This window comes from Emys orbicularis, chromosome 1, assembly GCF_028017835.1.
Source record: "Emys orbicularis isolate rEmyOrb1 chromosome 1, rEmyOrb1.hap1, whole genome shotgun sequence".
NCBI lineage: Eukaryota > Metazoa > Chordata > Testudines > Emydidae > Emys > Emys orbicularis.
This window is the reverse complement of record NC_088683.1, coordinates 231,243,419-231,265,369: the sequence shown is the minus strand read 5'-3', so window position 1 is coordinate 231,265,369 and position 21,951 is coordinate 231,243,419. Positions and strand designations below refer to the sequence as shown.

The 21,951-nt window shown below is 42.0% G+C and overlaps 1 protein-coding gene across 2 annotated transcripts in view; it reads left to right on the top strand.

Moving 5' to 3' along the window:
* GLRA2 (glycine receptor alpha 2) overlaps positions 1-21,951 on the top strand; it is a 159,793-nt gene that overhangs the window by 105,922 nt on the left and 31,920 nt on the right. For both annotated transcript variants that reach the window (XM_065417458.1, XM_065417457.1), the window contains exon 8: positions 13,137-13,286. In XM_065417458.1, coding sequence (XP_065273530.1) covers positions 13,137-13,286 — 150 coding nt within the window. The remainder of the gene's footprint in view (positions 1-13,136; positions 13,287-21,951) is intronic.

Genomic DNA, 21,951 nt, shown 5'->3' with positions numbered 1-21,951 from the left:
ATAGAATCTGAACTCAGACCTTAGACTTTGCCCATATAACATCAGACAGCAGCCCAATGCACATGTTTACAACAAACGAATGTTAATGATCAGGGTGGTATTATGGTTTTAGTGAATTACAGGAATTTGGTGTGTGCAGTGTTTGTTTTTATATGCTGAAGGACAAGAGAGTTGCAGGTGGAGCTCCATGTCTGTGCAACTGGTTGCCACATGTGGGTGTTAAGGTATTATGTTAAAAAAGCTTCCTTTACATGGATATTTCCTTGCTGTCAAGTGATTGTGTCAGCAGGTCCTGCACTTAAGCATCCTGAACTATAATCAAAGGATTGGTTGTTGGAACAACATTCGGTTCAAGGGGCTTTTTAGGAAGGGAAAGTGTTGTGAACCTGACAAATATGTTTACAAAATAAAAATTAAAGTGAAAATGAGACCTTATGCAAAATATATCTTCTGCAGCAGTGAGGAAAGAAGCACTTAAGTATTACTGTAGCCTGTGCTTTAAAAAATGGAAAGTCCTTTTGAATATCTCTTTACTGCTTGACTGGTCTCATGTCATAGCATAGAGAAAAGTACCATAAACAATAAAAAAGCACTGAACATATTTATGTTGAGGGTTCCTTTCCCTCTTGTAATCTGGGATTGTTTACCTCACAAATACTAATTTTCTCCCAAATCCCATTTGGAATGAGTTCATGATGCAGTGATCTTACCATGAAAGTTACCCTGCGTTTCAGCAGCTCCCCAGAATTCCTAAAAGTTGTGCTCAGCAAATTGTAGCTGGATGGTGAGGATAGCCCTGTGTTTAAAGCACTAGTCTGATAGGCAAGAAAGCTGGTTTTCTATTCCCAGCTGTGTTGCTGACTTTCCATGTGGACCTGGGCCAGTTGTTTAGTAATAATTTCTACCTTGGTTTTCCCATCTGTAAAATGGGGCTAATAGTACTTTCTAGTCATGCAGGGATAATATGAGGCATAATTAATGTTTGTAAATTACTGTAAGACCCTTGGTAGGAAGAGCTATAGAAATTCTGAGCATTGTTATTTAAATCAGTGGTTTTCAAACTTGGGCTGCCGCTTGTTCAGGGAAAGCCCCTGGCGGGCCGGGCCGGTTTGTTTACCTGTCGCATTCGCAGGTTCGGCCAATCGTGGCTCCCATTGGCCGTGGTTCGCTGCTCCAGGCCAATGGGGGCTATGGGAAGGACGGCCAGCACATCCCTCGTCCTGCGCCACTTCCCGCAGCCCCCATTGGCCTGGAGCGGCGAACCGCGGCCAGTCGGAGCTGCGATCGGCCGAACTGCAGACGCGGCAGGTAAACAAACCGGCCCGGCCCACCAGGGGCATTCCCTGAACAAGCGGCGGCCCAAGTTTGAGAACCGCTGATTTAAATAACCACGAAGTATAGTCTATTCCCTCCCAATGTGATGTTCTTTCATGCAGGAGTTTTTATTTCTCTGGATCTTCTTCTGGCTTGGTGGCCTGATTTTTAATTTGTTTGTTTTTCATCACAAGCGTTGTGGACTCATAATGGCAGGTGAGTAAATGTCAGCTTATGTGAGAAGCATTTACGAGGGTTCACCAACAAGGCAAACACTTCACTGCAGCGCTAATAAAGAATGATAGTGGAAGTGTTACTGAAATTCCTGACATCTATTAATAACTTATCAGCCATAAAGATATCTTTTAAATATAGCTTTGAAGTTTTTCTCTTCTAGCCATGTGTCACTCCTCTCTTCAATCTGCTAGCAGGGCCATTATTTTTAAACAACAATTTTTCAGACATACTTATCCTTAATATATACATTATAATAAATATATTCTTACCAGGCTGGTATGTTCTACAGTTCTGCATAGAGATACAAGACTCTTCTTTTGGTCCATACAGGAATTAGAACACTGCATGTTGCTGCTAACTCTGATGATTTATTACGGAAGATGTGGCTTATAAATTTCAGCTGGCTTCCAGAGAGGTGGGTGTGAACCTTTTCTCTGGTCAGAAGGAACTAGAGGCAGAAAGAGATTGGTGCTGCAGGAACCCATAGGGCCAACTGGTGTTGCCGAGAAAACTCAGGGAGAGGTCCTGCTGTTGTTGTTTGATTTACCAATAAAACCAGTGCCCCGAAAGTAGGGTGGGCATGACACCTGCTCACAATTAACATTTGTCATCTTCTGTACCAAAATGAGCGTGTCCTGCGAATAGAATTTTCTAGTAAACAAATGTGAGTGTTTTAAAATGTCAGGAAAGAATTGTGATTTCAAAACCCGAGGTACATGATTTAAAACCCTGTGCAGTGTGTTTTCTGAGCTTCTTTAAAGTGTTGAGAGTTAAAGAAAGAGATAAAGTGACTCATTACATTGCTGGTAAAACTTCAGGCCTTCACTGATCCCTGAGGAGGCAAAAGGGAGGCAGCTTGTGCCCAATTCCAGGGCAACCAAAGCCATTTTCTTACCTGGCACAGATTAGGTCAGCCCTGACATTCTTCTGAGTTACACTTTGACTGCAATAGCCCCTATGAGCCATTGCAGAATTACCTGGACATAAGAATGCCTTGGCCCATCCCCCTTATGCACTCGACATACCTTCCCCCCCCCCCCCACACACACACACCAGTCCATGCCAGCTCTGACTTGTCCCTGGGCCTACTGTGGGGAGCGAGGCACAAAGCTGACTCTGTGACATCCTTGGAGGAACTCTTGCACCAACGATATTTGGTTACCCTTTATACTGGCCCTGCAGGGCAATGGTGAATCATATTGGTGAGCAAAATCTTCCTTTCTTCTTCCTTAGAATCATAGAATCATAGAATATCAGGGTTGGAAGGGACCTCAGGAGGTCATCTAGTCCAACCCCCTGCTCAAAGTAGGACCAATCCCCAACTAAATCATCCCAGCCAGGGCTTTGTCAAGCCTGACCTTAAAAACCTCTTAGGAAGGAGATTCCACCACCTCCCTAGGTAACCCATTCCAGTGCTTCACCACCCTCCTTGTGAAAAAGTTTTTCCAAATATCCAACCTAAACCTCCCCCACTGCAACTTGAGACCATCACTCCTTGTTCTGTCATCTGCTACCACTGAGAACAGTCTAGATCCATCCTCTTTGGAACCCCCTTTCAGGTAGTTGAAAGCAGCTATCAAATCCCTCCGCATTCTTCTCTTCTGCAGACTAAATAACCCTAGTTCCCTCAGCCTCTCCTCATAAGTCATGTGCTCCAACCCCCTAATCATTTTTGTTGCCCTCTGCTGGACTCTTTCCAATTTTTCCACATCCTTCTTGTAGTGTAGGGCCCAAAACTGGACACAGTACTCCAGATGAGGCCTCACCAATGTCGAATAGAGGGGAATGATCACGTCCCTCGATCTGCTGGCAATGCCCCTACTTATACAGCCCAAAATGCCGTTAGCCTTCTTGGCAACAAGGGCACACTGTCGACTCATATCCAGCTTCTCGTCCACTGTAACCCCTAGGTCCTTTTCTGCAGAATTGCTGCCTAGCCACTCGGTCCCTAGTCTGTAGCAGTGCATAGGATTCTTCCATCCTAAGTGCAGGACTCTGCACTTGTCCTTGTTCAACCTCATCAGATTTCTTTTGGCCCAATCCTCTAATTTGTCTAAGTCCCTCTGTATCCTATCCCTACCCTCCAGTGTATCTACCACTCCTCCCAGTTTAGTGTCATCTTAGTAAAACAGTAGCCCAGGGAGTGTAGAAAGGAGAAGCAATGGAAACACCTACTAACTCCATATGTAGTACGTGAGTAGCTGGGGATCTACCACAGGACATCATGACTTTGTGCTCTGTGAGATGGTATGTACTCTCAGCAAGTGGCCAACCTGCATTGACAACCCGATATGTTAGATGTAACAGCACAGGTCTACCACTTTACAAATAGAGGTAAGGGAACCTGGAGGGGTTTTGTGTGTACTGGAGAGTTCAGTGAGCCTGACCCTGAATGCTATCTTTTCCCTGACAGTGGAATACACTCTTCACCAAACAGGGGAGGGCAGAGAGTGGGTGGCTTCTCTCAAGCCTTATTTGCTCTGAGAGTTTGTGCTGCACTATCATGAAGTTGTACGGCAAACATCAAGTAAGCTTAAGCTTTCCTTGTTTGGGTTCAGCAGACTTGAACATGTCTTGATCATGTGTGGTCAGATTCCCATGCAAACCATTTCCCCCAGCCCTGGTTACAATGCTGTGGTCCTACAGTTCCTAAGACAACTCTTCATTGAGGGAACTGCAAAATCCTGCTCATAAGCTTACAGCTGTAGTTTTGATGCATCTGAAGAAGTGGGTTTCTTACCCATTAAAAGCTTATGCCCAAATAAATTTGTTAGTCTTTAAGATGCCACCGGACTCCTCGTTGTTTTTATAGCTGTACTTTTGGATTGCCTCCATCTGTGGAGAGGAGCCCCTGCAGACACTTTTACAGCTTGGCGATATTCAGATACAGGCTTTTCCAATCCAGAGGGAAGAAGCTCGTTAAGCTGGAACTTTGGCTGCAGGAAATACAGAATATTATCACACACCTGGTATGTTTAGCAGCAGCCAGTGGGTTAGGAACAAAGGATCAAATCTTGAAGCACGGGCCTCTCTGTTTAATCATGCATTTCTGTCATGCGGGGGGAACGGGAGGGGAGCTACCAAGAACCCAGCCAAGGGATCCTTATGCCACAAAAAGTGACTTATTTATTACTCTGGACTGTGGAAGGGAGAAAATAGATGTATCCCCTACAAATGAATGCATAGTTAATGGGCCTCTGCACAACAGACACCAAACATCCTTCATGGAGGAGGAACCTGCGCACGCCTCTCATCAGCCTCAGCAATTGTCATGGTCAGGCCACCTATGCTAGATACCTGGCCCTGCAACATCGGTTGCCGCTGAGGATTCCTTCCCTGAGCCTGGCTTTGAGGTAGCCCAGTTTCAAGCAGACAAAGCCCTTGGTAATAGAGTACAAATGAGAACGTAGAGTTCAGATGAAAATATTATAGTGCAGATCAGAAAGTAGAGGTGAGAATGGAATTTTACCCAAAGTTTGCCACTTGCAGACAAAGCCCTATCACTTGGCTCTGCTTCCAAACATCCAAATCCCTGCCAATCGGAACCGTAATTCAACAGGCTACTTTATATCCCTAACAGCACGGGAGACCACTGCATTCTGATCTGCTGTGTTAGCATCAGTGTTTCAGAAAGTGATTCTTGTCAATCAGCATCATCAGAGAAAATGAATATAAAGTGTGGTGCTATCTATTCTGTTCTACCCTGGCTGCAAGTGCATAGTGGTCATTAGCACTTCTGGGAGTTACGCATGCGCACTGAGGGGGAAAATATACTCCCAGTCAATTGGTTTTCTGCTTCTTCATTCCAAAGGCTGAATTTATTCTCTTTAGGTTTGTAAATACAGCTGGATCATAATTAACTTTAATTAAAAAACAGAAAAGAAACAAGTTTCTGGGTCAGACATCTCAGACCATCCAGGACAATTAGAACTTGATTACAAATACTGCTCTGAAATTGAAAAATGAATTGATTGAGTCATTCAACCCAGCATAATGTGAACAGGAAAAATATCATGTCGGTTGGTTGTTCATGGTCTCAGACCTGCTTTGGGTTGTTTGGGCCTGGTTTGATCTCAGAGGCATGCAACCCAGGATGCAGACCGTTGGCCAGTTAGTTCAATTGTGTGGTAATGCAAGACACTCATAATATCCTGTTTGTCAGTCTTTTTTTCCAAATATACGAAGAGGATAATTTGATAGGATGCACATTCAGATACTTTTTGTCACATGATCTTATCTAAAAACTACCCACAAAGAACACACTTGCCTGGCTTACATGCTTTGATCTGATGAAGGTAGCAATTCTGAATATAATGCCAAAAGTATCAGACAGGCTTACATCTAAGAATGATGATGCTTAACCCTTCCAAGACCATAAGCGTGTGCTCAAGTAGCAGATTAGGAAAACAGTATGTGTGGACAAGAGTGAGCATAATGTAATGGGGCATCTGATTTCCCCATGCTCAATTGTTTAATCTGATGTTGTTGTTAGTGTTGGTAGGGCAATTGTCACTAACCAAAAGACTTGTTTAAGTTATCTGTTACTAACACGGAGAGACTGACAGTCACAAAAATAAGCAAATGCCTTTTATCTCCAAATTATGCCTTGGAGGAAGTCTACAACTTAGGGAAGAGGAGGAGCAGAATGAGAGGGAAGAAATACATGAGTCTTTTGTCTAATCACAAACAGAAGAGATCAAGAGTTAAAAAGCGTATTGCCCTAGGCATACTTTTTCTAATTTTAGGTTCTTGTTGTTTGGTTCAGTGAACTGGATCACTTTTAATGGTTCGTTTAGTTGTGACTACCATAGAAACTACAGTATGGTAAATGTGGGTTAGAATGTACTGTAGTTACCTGAACAATAGCACTATGTTTGTGCTATCGAGTAGAAAAAACAATAAATACTTGTACACATACACACACCTGGTATCAGTCACAACAACTACATTGTCAGTTGTCAATTGTGTGGTTATTATTTGGCTTACATGGAAGAATGGGGTTCATTGATTCTGACTTCTCATTATTTGAAAACAGCCATGCACGAGGTCATTCTATTCAAAGGTCAAAGAATACTACGATCTGGAGCAATTCTGCCCAACCAGGTAGCAAATATGACAGCATCCTAGCTGGCAGCAGCTGAGTTGAATGAAGATTATTACTCACCTCAAATGAACCAATCAGCTAGTATAAGTAAATGCTACATATTCTGCTTGGTTCTTCAGAGGAAAATAAAGAATTTTCTGGACTTCAGTTAATATCCACTTTGAACAAATTAAACTTCAGAAATTAGTGACCACAGCAAAGAGATTTACTGATGTTTCTGATGCAGCCATTCAGAATGTATATAACAATGCATGTACTGATTCCTTGTTTCAGTGAATCTTAAAAATGTTTAAGTATATTATCTCTCAAGATAAATACTGGCCTTGATCTTGGTCAAATCGTACCTCTCAAGTTAGTATATTTTTGCAGTGGAAGTTAGTGTCAGCATGTTGCTCTGTGTATGATTTTTAACAATTGTGTTTTTGTTTCAAAATCCTATTAGCGGTCTTTGTTTCCTGAAGCATACCATGGTGTTGTATCTTCTATTTCATCTTTCAGAGTTGTTTTCATCAGTGGTCATTCTACCCGTGTCCATATCTACCTAGGAACTTAAAATTTAGGGCCCACATTTTCATATGTGAGTACCTAAATAAGTGTTGACTTTATTGAGAGCGAGGGTGTTTGGCACTTCTGAAAATCAGTTTAAGTTCTTATGTTTAGGCAGTTCTTGAGTGTTGTGCACATCACACTGATTTACAAGAATTTTAAAGTTAAAAATTGCAACTATCATACTCCAGGAGTAGCATGCCCAGGAGGACTCTGGTAGCACAGCTGCAGTGGAGCTGCACTGCTGGAGAGAGAGGGGTCTTCTGAGGCTAGAGTTGGTGTGGAGGTACAGGATCTACACCATGGATGGCCCTGTCCTTCCATCATCCTCCTGCAGGATCAGCCAGGTTTGGGGGTAGGCCCCAGCACGCCCAATGGAACAGAACTCTGCAAGTGATCTTCATGGAGATTTCCTCACAGAGTTCCATCCCATGAGTTTTAATATTGGAGGGGGTGTTCTAGGCTAAAGCATTTACTAAGGCAAATCCAGTATATACTTGATGCCAAAGTTCAGTACTGGCATAAGTAGGTACCGCTTTATTGTCTTCAGTTATGACTCATTTTATGCTGGCTGTCACCCAGAGAATCTGGCTTTTGAAATTAGAGGGTACAAATGATAATAATCTGGAAAGTATTGCAAAGACAGAGACTAGCACAATATATCAGGGAGGTTAGGAACATGGACTTGAATTAACAAAATAAGATTCAGATTGGGAAAATGCAAGTTAATACATTAGGCCCAAAATAAGTACAGTTACTACGCGGGAGACACTTGGAAAATAGTAAAGCCAAAAATGATCTGAAGTGAGAATGGGCAGCAAAACAGATATTAGCTTGGGTGGCAAGCTGGTCCCTCCTTGAGTTCCCTCCTGTGGCAGGCCATGGCACAACAGGTGTACCTATCTCTGTCCCCATGGTTCAGCCTTAAAAGAAATATAATCTCTCTGTGTCCAATTTAAAAGCCCGCTTCCAGGTATAATTTATTCCTGTGCATGTACAATCATTCACAGAACCCTCATGATAAAACCAGTCTTCCAAACCACCAAACTACAACTGGTACAATCACAGCCATTTTCCATGCCCTCTCCCAGGACATAATTTCCAGCTCACCCTCCCATGAGTCCATCTCCAGTCTGTTCCCAGACACTTTCTGCCTTTGTTCCAGGGCTACACTCTCCAAGACATCCAACTGAGAGCTCCCAGATTTTCTTCTTTCCTGCAACTCTTGGCTGGTACGTAGCCCCAAGTCAGGAATCCCATGACTAAGACATCCACTCACTCAGCCAGGCATCCCTACCAGTGAATCCTGTCCCTGCCCAGAGAACATCCCCCCGGATCAACTCTTGATCTGGGCTCAATTTCATGCAGCCCTCCATTCAGGCCTGCTTCCTGCCTGTGAGTCCCAACCTTCCAGCATCAACCCTCCTGAGTTGGGCTCAGCTTCTCCTACCCAGGTTGGTTCTTCCCCTTGTTTCTCAGGGTCTCTTCACAAGCACTCTTGTAACTCAGCAGAGCTTCCCCAGCCTGGCCATTCCCAGGGCCGCCCGGGGGGGGGGGGGGAAGTGGGGCAATTTGCCCCGGGCCCCCCAGGGGCCCCACGAGCCCTGGCCGAGAAGCCCTTTCCTCACCCAGCGACGCTCCGAGTCTGCGGCGGTGGCGGCAGCGGCATTTCGGCGGCGGCGGGGGGGCCCTGCAGTCGCTCCGGGTCTTCGGCGGCATTTCGGCGGCAGGGGGCCCTTCAGCACTGCCGAAGACGTGGAGCGACTGAAGGACCCCCCGCCGCCAAAATGCCGCCGCCGCAGACTCGGAGTGCCGCCCAGTGAGTACAAGATCCCCCGCTTTGCCTCAGGCCCCCTGAATCCTCTGTGCGGCCCTGGCCATTCCTCCAAATCAACCTTTTGTTCTTCCTAACAGCGCTCCTCTCAGCTCCTGTTTCTCCCCTGGGTCTCTCCTTTCCTCCTCAGGCAGCTCTCACCTGCCCTTCTCTGTCTATCTCACTCGGTCTATTGTGAGGCAACTCTTTCTTGTCCGTCTCCTTGCTCTCCCTTTATAAGGTCCTGTTGCCTTCTTTTAACCCCAACTGGGAGGCAGTTTATAAATCACAGGTAAACTGAACCCTGCTTCCTCTTAAAGGGGTCAGTCACCCTATGACAGCTTGCAAACACAGCTGACTGAAATTTTTCATTCATAAAGCTTTTCTGTGAGGAAAATATGGTTTCATTGAAACCAAAGAATTAAGCAAATTGTCAGTTCCAGTGGAAATTGTTGATTTTTGTGTGGAAAGAAATGTGGAAATGTAAATTTTCATTTCAAATTGATGTTTTGAAACAAAACAACAATTTTTGTTTTGTTGTCACACAAAATGTCATTTAGGTTTTTAAAACTTAAAAAGAAATGACATAAAATGTTACCCTTTTGCACTGAAATGTTAATTGACTTAACTATTTTTGTTTAGTTTTGATCAAAAGTGACACCTTTCCAATTTGAAATTTTTTAGAATTTTTCATTCCATGACATTTTCCAATTTGGACCAGAAACTAATTTCAAAGTGTCAAAATTTGCCACTGGATGAAAATTCAGTTTTCTAAAAATCTTGGCATGCAGTGTGAGATGCTGCAAAAACAAGACCTAACATGATTTTGTACTTCATATCACAAATCCGAGAGTATGTTTTTGATACGATTCTATCTAACAATGCAGGTATTTATATGGTTCTCATCACTACATCATCTAAGCATTTACTATCATTAATGCAGTTACACTCACATCTCACCTGGGAGAAAGGGAAGTATCTTTAATCCCCAGTTTACCACCTACTGAACTAAGTCAGGGAGACTAAATGATTTGCCCAAAGTCACACAGGAAATCTGTCCTGAGCCAGAAATTGAACTTTCATCTGGATTGATCCATGAATGACAAGTCAGTGAATGATAGAACAATGCCTTAACCACAAGATCCAAGACCATTCTTTCTCCCACATTCAACCAAGAAGAATGCTGCATTCAGTTTATGGCACTTGGATACATTTAGCAAGATATAAGATGGAGGAAATTCAGTGAATTAAAATTAAAATGATTAAGAGGTTGGGGGATTAATTTGAGGAAACATTTTTAAAGGGCCAAATTCTGTGCTGACTTACAACTTAGGGAACTGGTTTGCAGAAGTATGAGTCAGAGCAGAAATTAGTATAGTTTGGCCAAATATCAACTAAGAGAAGATAAGAAAGGTGTAAATGCTAAAAAGGAAGAGGAATTGCTCTGTCACATTTATTATGTTCAGCCTTATCATGCCTGGTTCTTGGTGCAGACAGACCTCATTCTGAAAAACTTTCCTCATTAACTCATCCTAAAACATTTACAGTGCATCTGAATAATTTATATCATTTATGGTGTGATTGGTAGGGAGCCATTAACTCTCTAAAAAAGCCACTAGAGGGGAAGCTCTGCAACATAAGGTACATGGCAATTGAGTGAGTTAAAGAAAGAAAAATACAAGAAATGCTTAATGGACTTTCTGAATGTGATAAAACTGAACAAGGCGACGGTTCCAAACATCAAATTCTAAAAATACTCTAGAGTAGGATGAGCCAATGTGCTAAGACTTTTTAAAGGTTTTCTGGAGGTCACTCTTCAAAAAAACCAAACCTTTTCAATTACACTAGAGAGAGAGAAAATATTTCCTCAGAATTTGTAGTATTTCCTATATAAGGAATTACAGGAAGTGCTGAAAATGCTGAGGTAAATTGAACTAGATATCAAGGGCAAAAGTGGAAAGTTTTCAAAGGTAACCACTGTGTTTTTTGTGTCCAGGAATTACCTTGGGGCATTAGCTCGCTGTAGACGGATAATGGCACAAGTAGGGAACAATCTCACCACATATGCAGACTGTGGCAAATAAACAGCTGGGATTGTGGGTATGGAAATCAAGGAGGCTGGAGAAATAGTTCTGTTTGGTGAGGAATAGGGCAGAATTGAAGGAAGAGAAAATAGACTTGTAGTGGAGGAAGCCCATAGGACCTCTTATGTTACTTTTTTTTTTTTTTGCACCACAATGTGACTGCCGTTAGTTAGTTTGTATGGGGTTTTTAGCTACATCAGTCACTTTACTAGGATTACATATGTAAAATGATGCATAGTGCTTTGGAAATGAAGGGATTAATGTTACCCTATTATAGGACTTTTGCCTTTTTTAAATGTAGCATTACATTGTGATTGCTTTCTTTTCCTCATTGAGCACTGTGTAATGCAGAGGCATGGGAGTCATAGAATTATATATCAGAGGGGTAGCCATGTTAGTCTGTATCCACAAAAACAATGAGGAGTCCGGTGGCATCTTAAAGACCAACAGATTTATTTGGGCATAAGCTTTCGTGGGTAAAAAGCACACTGAAAGCTTATGCCCAAATAAATCTGTTAGTCTTTAAGGTGTCACTGGACTCCTCGTAGTTTTTATAGAATCATAGAAGATTAGGGTTGGAAGAGACCTCAGGAGGTCATCTAGTCCAACCCCCTGCTCAAAGCAGGACTGACCCCAACTAAATCATCCCAGCCAGATGAGTCAATAGAGGGTAACACAAGTTAGGCAGCTATCAAGTATGCTGCTGTTGCCACTCGCGAGATTCCAGCTGAGCAAGATGGAGTTAAAATAATCCAGCTAGCTCAGCAACTGTGTGGATGCAATTTACAGCAGCACTACATAAGTGGCAGGAAGGCTAACTCAGGAGTTCCTTTATTATGTTGCCCTCAGTGCCTTATGCACATGAGCATAGGATTTGCTCAATCAGAAATGCTGATCCTTGGGGCTTCATGTCCCACAATGCAATGTCTCTGGCAGCACATTCCAGGTGTTTGTGTATTCCTAATATGATTACTAAGGTATTTTTACATGAAAACAAGCTGCACCTTTAAAGATGGTAACAAACAATCAAAATGCCAATTACAGCTACGTTTTTGAAGAAATTATAGTGGCTTGAGTATTAATATATGTCAGCCTGTGGCCCATGTTTTCCAGATTGCCTGGAACATGGAGGGGTTTACACTATGCTTTGCAGAATGCCTAAATACTGCTGCTGAACATTCCTACAAGGGTGTGGCCTGCAACTTCAAATACACAGACTTTGCATCTAATTTAAATGCCTGGTTTCCTAACTTTATACCAGGCTACTAACCCCACCATATCTCACCCTACTGACATATCTAGTTTGGCCACTCTACACTGCGAGTGGTGAGCGTGACTAGACTCATACACTCTGGGCAGCAGGTGAGCCTCCAGTGAATGCTAAGTAGCAATGCTCAGAATCTCTGAAATTCTCTGCATGCTGCCCAGTGTCATGCAGGACAAAGCCCTATATCCTTTCTACAATTCTTTAAATACACAATTTAATTCCTCTGCACATAGGGCCTTCTAAGCCCTCCATGCATAGGGCCATCCTTAGCACACTGATATTAATGGAAATGCTCCGATAGACCACTAGGGGTTTTCATAAGGCTGAAGCTGTTCATATGCAAAAACAAATGAAATGGGCAGGCCCTGTTAGAAGTGTGAAAAGGTGACCAATAGCAAAGAAACAAAGTAGCTTTGATAATATGTGCAAAGGGGCCCACTGTAGAGAATTGGCCAATGTGTCTACTAAAAGTACTGAAGAGTTAGACAGATATGATGTGTCCTTACCTGTTCTGTCATCCAGACAACTGTGAGTACTTATTGAGTGCAGATGTTCACTTTGCAGTATATTGTTCAGCCACTAGATGTGTCAGTGTGCTTTATAGTGTTCTAGACATAGTGTGGAGACAAAGCTGGAACTCATGCTATGTTGAAGTCTGTTTGTTTGTGTTTGTAGTTGTAGATGTTTTCTGTAATAATAATCTCCTATTTAAGAAGAACTGTGATTCCATATGTGAGTCTTATCAGGCATTCTGTTTCTATTCTCTTTTAGGTCTCCTATGTAAAAGCTATCGACATTTGGATGGCTGTGTGCCTTCTCTTTGTGTTTGCTGCATTACTGGAATATGCAGCAGTCAACTTTGTTTCAAGGCAGCACAAGGAGTTTCTGAGGCTTAGAAGAAGACAAAAGAGACAAAACAAGGTACTGCTACTTTAAACTCACATTCTAAAGCTTACTTTCCAGTGACTGATTACTCCTTGAAAAAAGGAGTTGAAAACTTGCAACAGGTTCCATCTGCAGTTCATTACCCTTATAAATAGGTGTCCGTGGATTGGTCATTGATCCTATGCGTCTCATTCTCCAACCAGACTTCCTGAGGCAATTGTGACTTCATGTGTTAAATACCAGATATATTAGGCTGTAGATATTTTTAATTTTCAATTTTTACACTACCATGGATGCAACTTCATTGGTAGCCAGGAAACTGGGAGTGCTACTGTAAACAGGGCATCATTTTTTGTTTTGTTTTGTTTTGTTTTACCTCTGTGCCTTCTAGACCTGCTGAGGCCAGAACCTTCCTGAGACTTGTCTAATGCTCCCACTGTACTGCTACTAGCATTGAAATGGAAGGTGTTTTTTTTTTTTTTTTTTTTTTTAATCTAGTATAGGAAAGATCACCATTCTCCTTCATTTGTACTGGTTGGAATTAGGAATGATTCCATTGAGTTCAGTGGAGTTATGTGTGAAACTGGTAAGAGAGAGATCAGGACCAGGGATTGATCTTTCTTGTCCAGATTCTACTACTTTGCAATTTGTTGACCTATACAGACCTGAAATTGCTTAAAAAAACAAACAAACAAAAAACAAACCAAAGGATCAAGTCATCCCATACCATTAACCTGAAACTTAGATCAGAAACTTGTTTTATCCTGAATACCAATCTGTGAGCATTTCCTAGTTATTCAGGAAACAGAAACATCTTTCCTGAAGTTTTATTGTAATATAAGAGACAGAAATACTTGGAAATAGGCATTACATTCAATTTTAGGACAGCAGAGCTCATTCCCACAATTATAAGAACTTTGCATTATACAACTTCTTTATATCTAAAGCTGTCTCCGGTGCAGCATGCTTCCTGGCATGGGTAGACAAACACACACTAGCTCTGCTTGAACGTGTGTGCTAAAAATAGCAGGGTAGCTGCCTGAGTGCAAGTCCACCCCGGCTGACTAGCCTGAGCCGCCGTCCATGCTACCCTGGCTACACTGCCATATTTAGTGCTCTAGCTTTAGCACACTCCCAGCTGCATTTTAGACGTACCCTTAGTCATCACAGTAGGAACATTCAAGTTTAACACTGTGTTTGAGTTTATAGTAGGTTGTATAAATGTATCAGGCAGGAAAGGGGCTGACAACAATGGCACAGAAACATTTGTGTTTGGAGAGTTTTGTTTAACAAATGAGCTGTAGTTTAAGTGTTACTGTGTTACTTACGGGGTGGTCTTGGAAGGAATCCAGTCTTGTCCTCTGATCTAGTGCTATTGTCAGGTGAATAGAGATTCCCATTAAGATTCAATTACCCCGAAGGTATGTGTAAGATACAATTCCAAATCTGCAGGCATGTGTGCCAGAATTGCTACCACTGGGGGCCTTTATTTCCAAGAGTAATGTGGTGGCAGCAGAAGCTGTTTTATTTGTATTGTAATTCCAGTTTGAGAAATACTGACTTCTCTGGAGGGGAATGAGTTGTTAACAGGCTAACATTAGCAAGTGACAGTACTATAACTACACAGGCCTAAAAGTGTGTGTATTGATCAGCAATAGCAATAGTTATACAGTAGTTGTGCTTTTCTTCTTTCTTCACACAATACACAGCCAACCTGTGGAACTCTTTGCCAGAGGATGTTGTGAAGGCCAAGACTATAACAGGGTTCAAAAAAAAACGAGATATGTTCATGGAGGATAGGTCCATCAATGGCTATTAGCCAGGATGGGCAGGGATGGTGTCCCTAGCCTCTGTTTGCCAGAAGCTGGTAATGGGCAACAGGGGATAGATCACTTGATGATTACCTGTTCTGTTCATTCCCTTTGAAGCACCTGGCATTGGCCACTGTCGGAAGACAGGATACTGGGCTAGATGGACCTTTGGTCTGACCCAGTATGGCCAGTCTTATGTTTTTATGGTCTAGGATCACTTGCTGTGAAGACCTGTCTTTACTCTTTGCTAATTTGATTCTTGTAAATAAATCAAATGTGAAAGATACAGGAAACTTTTTTTTTTTTTTTTAAATAAAAGAATGTCAAATGAGACAAGGGCAGTTAGCCATTTGGGTTGGTTTTGCTTGACTTTCCTAGGAACCCTGATGCTAGTGTTTCACAATGAGGAATAAAGTTTCTAAGACATCTTTTTTATTTTTTTATTTCCACTGTTATTTGTTTGTTTGACTTTCACAATGTATTTCCTTTTGAACTGATCCATGTGGTTTTGCATGATGGTCTTCTCTCACTGTGCCATTCTTCTTTTCTTTCTTTCTTTCTTTCTTTCTTTCACTATTGTGCTATTTCCATTCTCACTACTGCTATCTGTTCTGACAATCTGGGGACAGGCACAGACTCTGACTGTTGGGAATGAAAGCATCCAGTTGGTGCGGCGCATGAATGGCTTGCGAAGTAAAGAGTCGTCAACGTATAGGAAAGTGAAACAGATTTACAATTCAAACTCAAGGGTAAAACCATAGAGAGAAAGAGGGACCAAGAGAGACACTTGGTGTGAAAACAGTGTCATAAACCAGCAGCACAGCTTGTTTTCATAGCATCACATGTAACCTCTTGTGTTCTCTTTACTAAATGCCACAGTGAAATATATAGTACTATTCCCAGCATGAAAAGCTGGTTCATGTTATACATTTTCACCTCTCATGCCCCATCTTTATACCCCCCCCCCACTACATTCATGGTACAGTCATCACAAATTTTCTCAGGAAAAGTGCATTTTCATTGTGTAGCTTGGTTCCCCTGTAAATGTACTTACTGTATAGTGAGTGGAGACAGGAGAGTAGACAGTGCCTGGAGACAGAAAAAGCCTCTTTTATCTCATCTTTCAAATGAATGTATTCCAACAAAACTAGGTTCGTGTAGTGAAATGCACCTTGACATGACATTCATTCCTAAACCTGAAACCCAACAGTGTTCCTTCTCAGCATGCTCTGACTCTTGTTTATGGGGGTGTGAACACCTATGAATTAAAAAGAAACTGGTTTACTGATTTTTTTTCTTCTTCTTCTTCTTCCTTTGTGAGGAGCAGTTGGTCTGAAACCTTTTATATTTACAGTATACACCAGCCAGAGCGAGTGTTATTTTAGCAGTTTTGCAGTAATGTACTGGCAGCTGATAGACCCAGATTATGGGTGAGAAGTGGGGGTAATAAATTCAGCGCTGGAGGGAGAAATAATTTTAGGGATATTGCTCATTATACAGTGCTGGTGGCTGACCTATAAAACTGTGGTGGTGCAGATAAAATGGAACCAGAATCTAAACCTCCCTGGAGTTGGTTTCCCAAAACAAAAACAGCTCCTCTCTGCTCTAAAACTGGCTATTGTTTTATGCTTCTGACTCTGACTCAGTAAAAAAGTGATTTCAAGGGATTTTGCTGCATTATAAAAGAAGCATCAGCTTTCATGATCAAAGCAGAACCACACAGCTCCTGGTGTGAGCCCTTTCTTCCATTTTCCCTGTATAATTCAATAAGCTGATTGTTGTCAGGTGGAGCCACTAGCCAGGCTGGATTCCATACGCAACCCAGAAGATTGAACAGTGGCATTGCAATGTGAACAGAGTGTTTTTGCCCTAGGTGTGACCATATTTATACATACACAGAAGTGACAATAACAAAAGAATTGTCAGGTTCTCTTTACAAGGTAAAATTAATTGGTTTATACAGCAAACATAATGTGCATTCCTGGAAACCACACTCATTATAGCAAAACTAGTTGTAATAGGTGCTCTGCTGTGCAGTTCTTATAAACCTTTCGGAGACACCTAGATGAGACCAGCATAGGGCCTGATTTCCCTTTTTCCTAAGGAAAATCCACAGAGATCTCTCTACTGAATTTCCATGATGGCATTGCCCCTACTGCACATAAGGCCAGGATCATTCACATAGAGGCTGTGTACCTCTGCTGTATTTTTGGCACCATTTTTTGGCAGGTTGGGCTCCAATGGAGTTGCATTATCAAGGTTTCTGTAGCCATGAACTGGGTCCAGAGAACAACCAACATAGAAAGTGGTCTGCTCTTGGGGAATCTTCACTGGGACAGTGGGAGGTGATACATATTCCCCAGGGTCATACACCAGGCCTGCCACTTCCTCCCCCCAGCACCAGTTCACCAGGTGAAGATCTCCAGCAAGTTCCTATAGAGATGCTGCCAAAGAGGCAGCTGATCACCCATCTGTACAGTGTAGATGATTGCCAAGCAGAGTGAAACATAGATTTTGAACATAAGAACGGCCATACTGGGGCAAACCAAAGGTTGATCTAGCCCAGTATCCTATCTTCCGACAGTGGCCAATGCCAGGTGCCCCAGAGGGAATGAACAGAACAGGTAATCATCAAGTGATCCATCCCCTGTTGCCCATTCCCAACTTCTGGCAAACAGAAGCTAGGGACACCATCCCTGCCCATCCTGGCTAATAGCCATTGATGGACCTATCCTCCATGAATTTATCTAGTTCTTTTTTGAACTCTGTTATAGTCTTGGCCTTCACAACATCCTCTGGCAAAGAGTTCCACAGGTTGACTGTGTGTTGTGTGAAGAAATACTTCCATTTGTGTTTTTTAAACCTGCTGCCTATTAATTTCATTTGGTCACCCCTAGTTCTTGTGTTATGAGAAGGAGTAAATAACACTTCCTTATTTACTTTCTCCACACCAGGCATGATTTTATAGACCTCAATCATATCCTCCCTTAGTCGTCTCTTTTCCAAGCAGAAAAGTCCCAGTCTTATTAATCTCTCCTCATACAGAAGCCGTTCCATACCCCTAATATTTTTTGTTGCCCTTTTCTGAACCTTTTCCAATTCCAATATATCTTTTTTGAGATGGGGTGACAACACCTGCACGCAGTATTCAAGATGTGGGCGTACCATGGATTTATATAGCGGCAATATGATATTTTCTGTCTTCTTATCTATCCCTTTCTTAATGATTCCCAACAGTCTGTTCACTTTTTTGACTGCCGCTGCACATTGAGTGGATGTTTTCAGAGAACTATCCACAATGACTCCAAGATCTCTTTCTTGAGTGGTAACAGCTAATTCAGACCCCATCATTTTATATGTATAGTTGGGATTACGTTTTCCAATGTGTACTACTTTGCATTTATCAACATTGAATGTCATCTGCCATTTTGTTGCCCAGTCACCTAGTTTTTAGAGATCCTTTTGTAGTTCTTCGCAGTCTGCTTGGGACTTAACTATCTTGAGTAGTTTTGTATCATCTGCAAATTTTGCCACCTTACTGTTTACCCTTTTTTCAGATCATTTATGAATATGCTGGTCCCAGTACAGACCCCTGAGGGACACCATTATTTACCCCTCTCTACTCTGAAAACTGACCATTTATTCCTACCCTTTGTTTTGTATTTTTGAACCCGTTACCAATCCATGAGAGGACCTTCCCTCTTATCACATGACAGCTTACTTTGCTTAAGAGCCTTTGGTGAGGGACCTTGTCCAAGGCTTTCTGAAAATCTAAGTACACTATATCCACTGGATGCCCCTTGTCCACATGCTTGTTGACCCCCTCAAAGTATTCTAGTAGATTGGTGACGCATGATTTCCCTTTAAAAAAAACTTGTTGACTCTTCCCCCAACAAATTATATTCACCTTTGTGTCTGACAATTCTGTTCTTCACTATAGTTTCAACAAGTTTGCCCAGTACTGAAGTCAGGCTTACCGGCTTGTAATTGCCAGGATCACCTCTGGAGCCCTTTTTAAAAATTAGCATCACATTAGCTATCCTCCAGGCACTTGGTACAGAAGCTGATTTAAATGATAGATTACAAACCACAGTTAGTAGTTCTAAAATTTCACATTTGAGTTCCTTCAGAACTCTTGGGTGAAGACCATCTGGTCCTGGTCACTTATTACAGTTTAGTTTACCAATTTGTTCCAAAACCTCCTTTAATGACACCTCAATCTGGGACAGTTCCTCAGATTTGTCACCTAAAAAGAATGGCTCAGGTTTGGGACTCTCCCTCACATCCTCAGCCATGAAGACTGATGCAAAGAATTCAGTTAGTTTCTCCGCAATGGCCTTATCATCTTTGAGTGCTCCTTTAGCATCTCAATTGTCCAATGGCTCCACTGGTTGTTTAGCAGGTTTCCTGCTTCTGATGTACTTAAAAAATTGCTACTACTTTTTAGTCTTTGGCTAGCTGTTCTTCAAATTCTTTTTTGGCCTTCCTAATTATATTTTTTTACACTTCTTGGGACCTTGAGAAGGCTCATAAACATATAGCTGCTTTGCTGGGTCATCATTCACTGCACTGATAGGCTTGGACAGAGTTTACAGTGAAATGCACATGCTGCAGTCAGAAGACAGTTTCTAAATAACACACCTGCAGAGGAAGTTCTTACAAGGCCTCTTTCATTGAACTAATGGAGATCTCCTTTAATTGCCACTAGCTCTTGTTCCTCTCTGTGAGGCAATTGCCAGAGCACACCATGAATACATACACAAAACCAGTCCGTTACAGATATATATACCATCAGCATAGGTTTACATGTGGTACATGAACAACAGAGTAACCAACTAGGTTCCTACACATCCTTAGTGGGGAGGTCTCTTAACTTTCATGGGGGTTTAATGCTTCACGCAGACATCCAGCTTTAAACAGAATGCACAGACATCTTGCTAACTCTCAGAGTCTTCACTAGAGCCTCTCTTTATGGTTTCATAGCACTTCCTGCTTCCTCCCCTCTTAGCAGGGCTAGAGGAGAAAAACAGATTGTGATCTACAAGCGTAAAACCATGAGATGCGGCCTAAGGGGAAGAAAACTGCAACAGTTCCACTCATTGAGTTTGCTCTGAGGTCTTCTGTTTGTGGTGAAGGGATTGTCTGTCCATGGAAGAAACAGCAAGCATGACCTGCACACTAGAGATCCCCCAAGATCCACATATATCTGCATAGTTTCAAAGGGACCTGCTGGAGAGCCTGGACTTTCACGCGCAGGCTCTGCATATCCACTTTACCTGTAGAACCCCTGAGACGTCTTACAACAGCTGCCTCCAGGTTCTCTATGAGTAGGTCACCAGGAACCTTCCTATAGACTTTGATGATTGGTTCTATGTGTATTTCTCACCCTAAGAGAAATAGGAGAATTGTAATTCTTCTGTGGAGAAGTGGCCCGTGGAAAAGATACTATAGTCAGAGGTGGAGTTCCAGTGGAGAGCCAGGAAATATGAGCTTATTTAGCTTACGAGATGAGAGTTGGACCCAATCAGTACTTGGCTAAGTGATCTCCAAGGAAAACCTAGGTTGCTGCAGGAAGCAATATTGATAATCCAGTAAGTAGCTTTCCTCTCTCTGATTCAGTAGCGAACCAATGCCTCACCATTGCAATGGAGAGCATTGAGTTATTGGAGGGAGGTGTCAACTTTCATACATAATAAAACCTGAGCTGCTCCTGACCGTGTGTGATCATTAAAGATCCCATTGTATTTTCCCAAGAATCAGGAGATTGCCCAGTATCTAAATTGCATTCTGTGTGATCACATTCTCTCTTTGCAGTTTCAGGTGGCTATAGTAGTCGCTTCCTGTCCTAAACAGTTGTGTAGTTTTCCGTGCAGTGTTAAAAACCTGCAGATTTTATTCCATGAGTGACTATATTTAAGTGACAGGTGAAGTTCTTCAGCTATATTAAATATATTATTTAATTATACATTAAAGTTAATTACATTTGTAAAGTAAATTTTGGAGACCATTTGCAGTGATATATATTATACATGTACTATAATTTTGTTTATTACATTAATGTATTACTTTGCAAAACTCCCAGATTGCTTGGCTGTGGAACACTTGGGGTTTTTTTTAGTATTATTTGTGATAATTACATGTAAAGTTTGCTTATATTTCCAAACAGTGTGATTCTAAGGAAGCATAAGAATTTAGTTTACATCAGATTTAATTTCCCCATTATAAAAGGAATACCACTTACATATATAAAAAGGAAACAAGGTGAAGGTAATAGGAATAAGTGGATATTTGCACTTTTGGATCTTACAATAGTGTTTTGTTCTCCTCTGTGTGTAAGTACATTGCAAAGAATTTGATAATTATTCCCCTAGCACTAATTTATATATTGTGGCCACCATCTTGGCTAAAACCAGGGATTGAACTGGTGATTGGCAGCACTAAATGCACGGCTTTTCACGGCTTGAACTAAAGAGCTCAGCTCTGCAGTGGGAAGCTATAATGGACTTACATCCCCTGTGGATCGGGCCCAGAGGGATGTCTCTAGCCCCCACTAACCAGTGGGTTACATATAAATTGGCATGAGTGGGCACGGTTGGCATGTTCTACTCAGATTAGAGAATTAGGCCTGAGATTAAATTGTTACAGCAGAAAAAGGCAATCTTACTAAACCGGGGCTGAGATCTTTGGTAGAGCAGAATAAAGGGTATGTTTTGCGGGTGGGGTGGTCAGTTGATAGACAGGCGGCTGCAGTGCTCAAACACAATCAGTGTGACTAGTTGAGAAAGTAAACACAGACTAAGGTTGTTTATAAAGAAGTGTCTTTACTTGCATTAACATATCTCTATCGGACGGCCGAATAATTCATTTTCTAAGGTTTCTTAGCCTTGTGT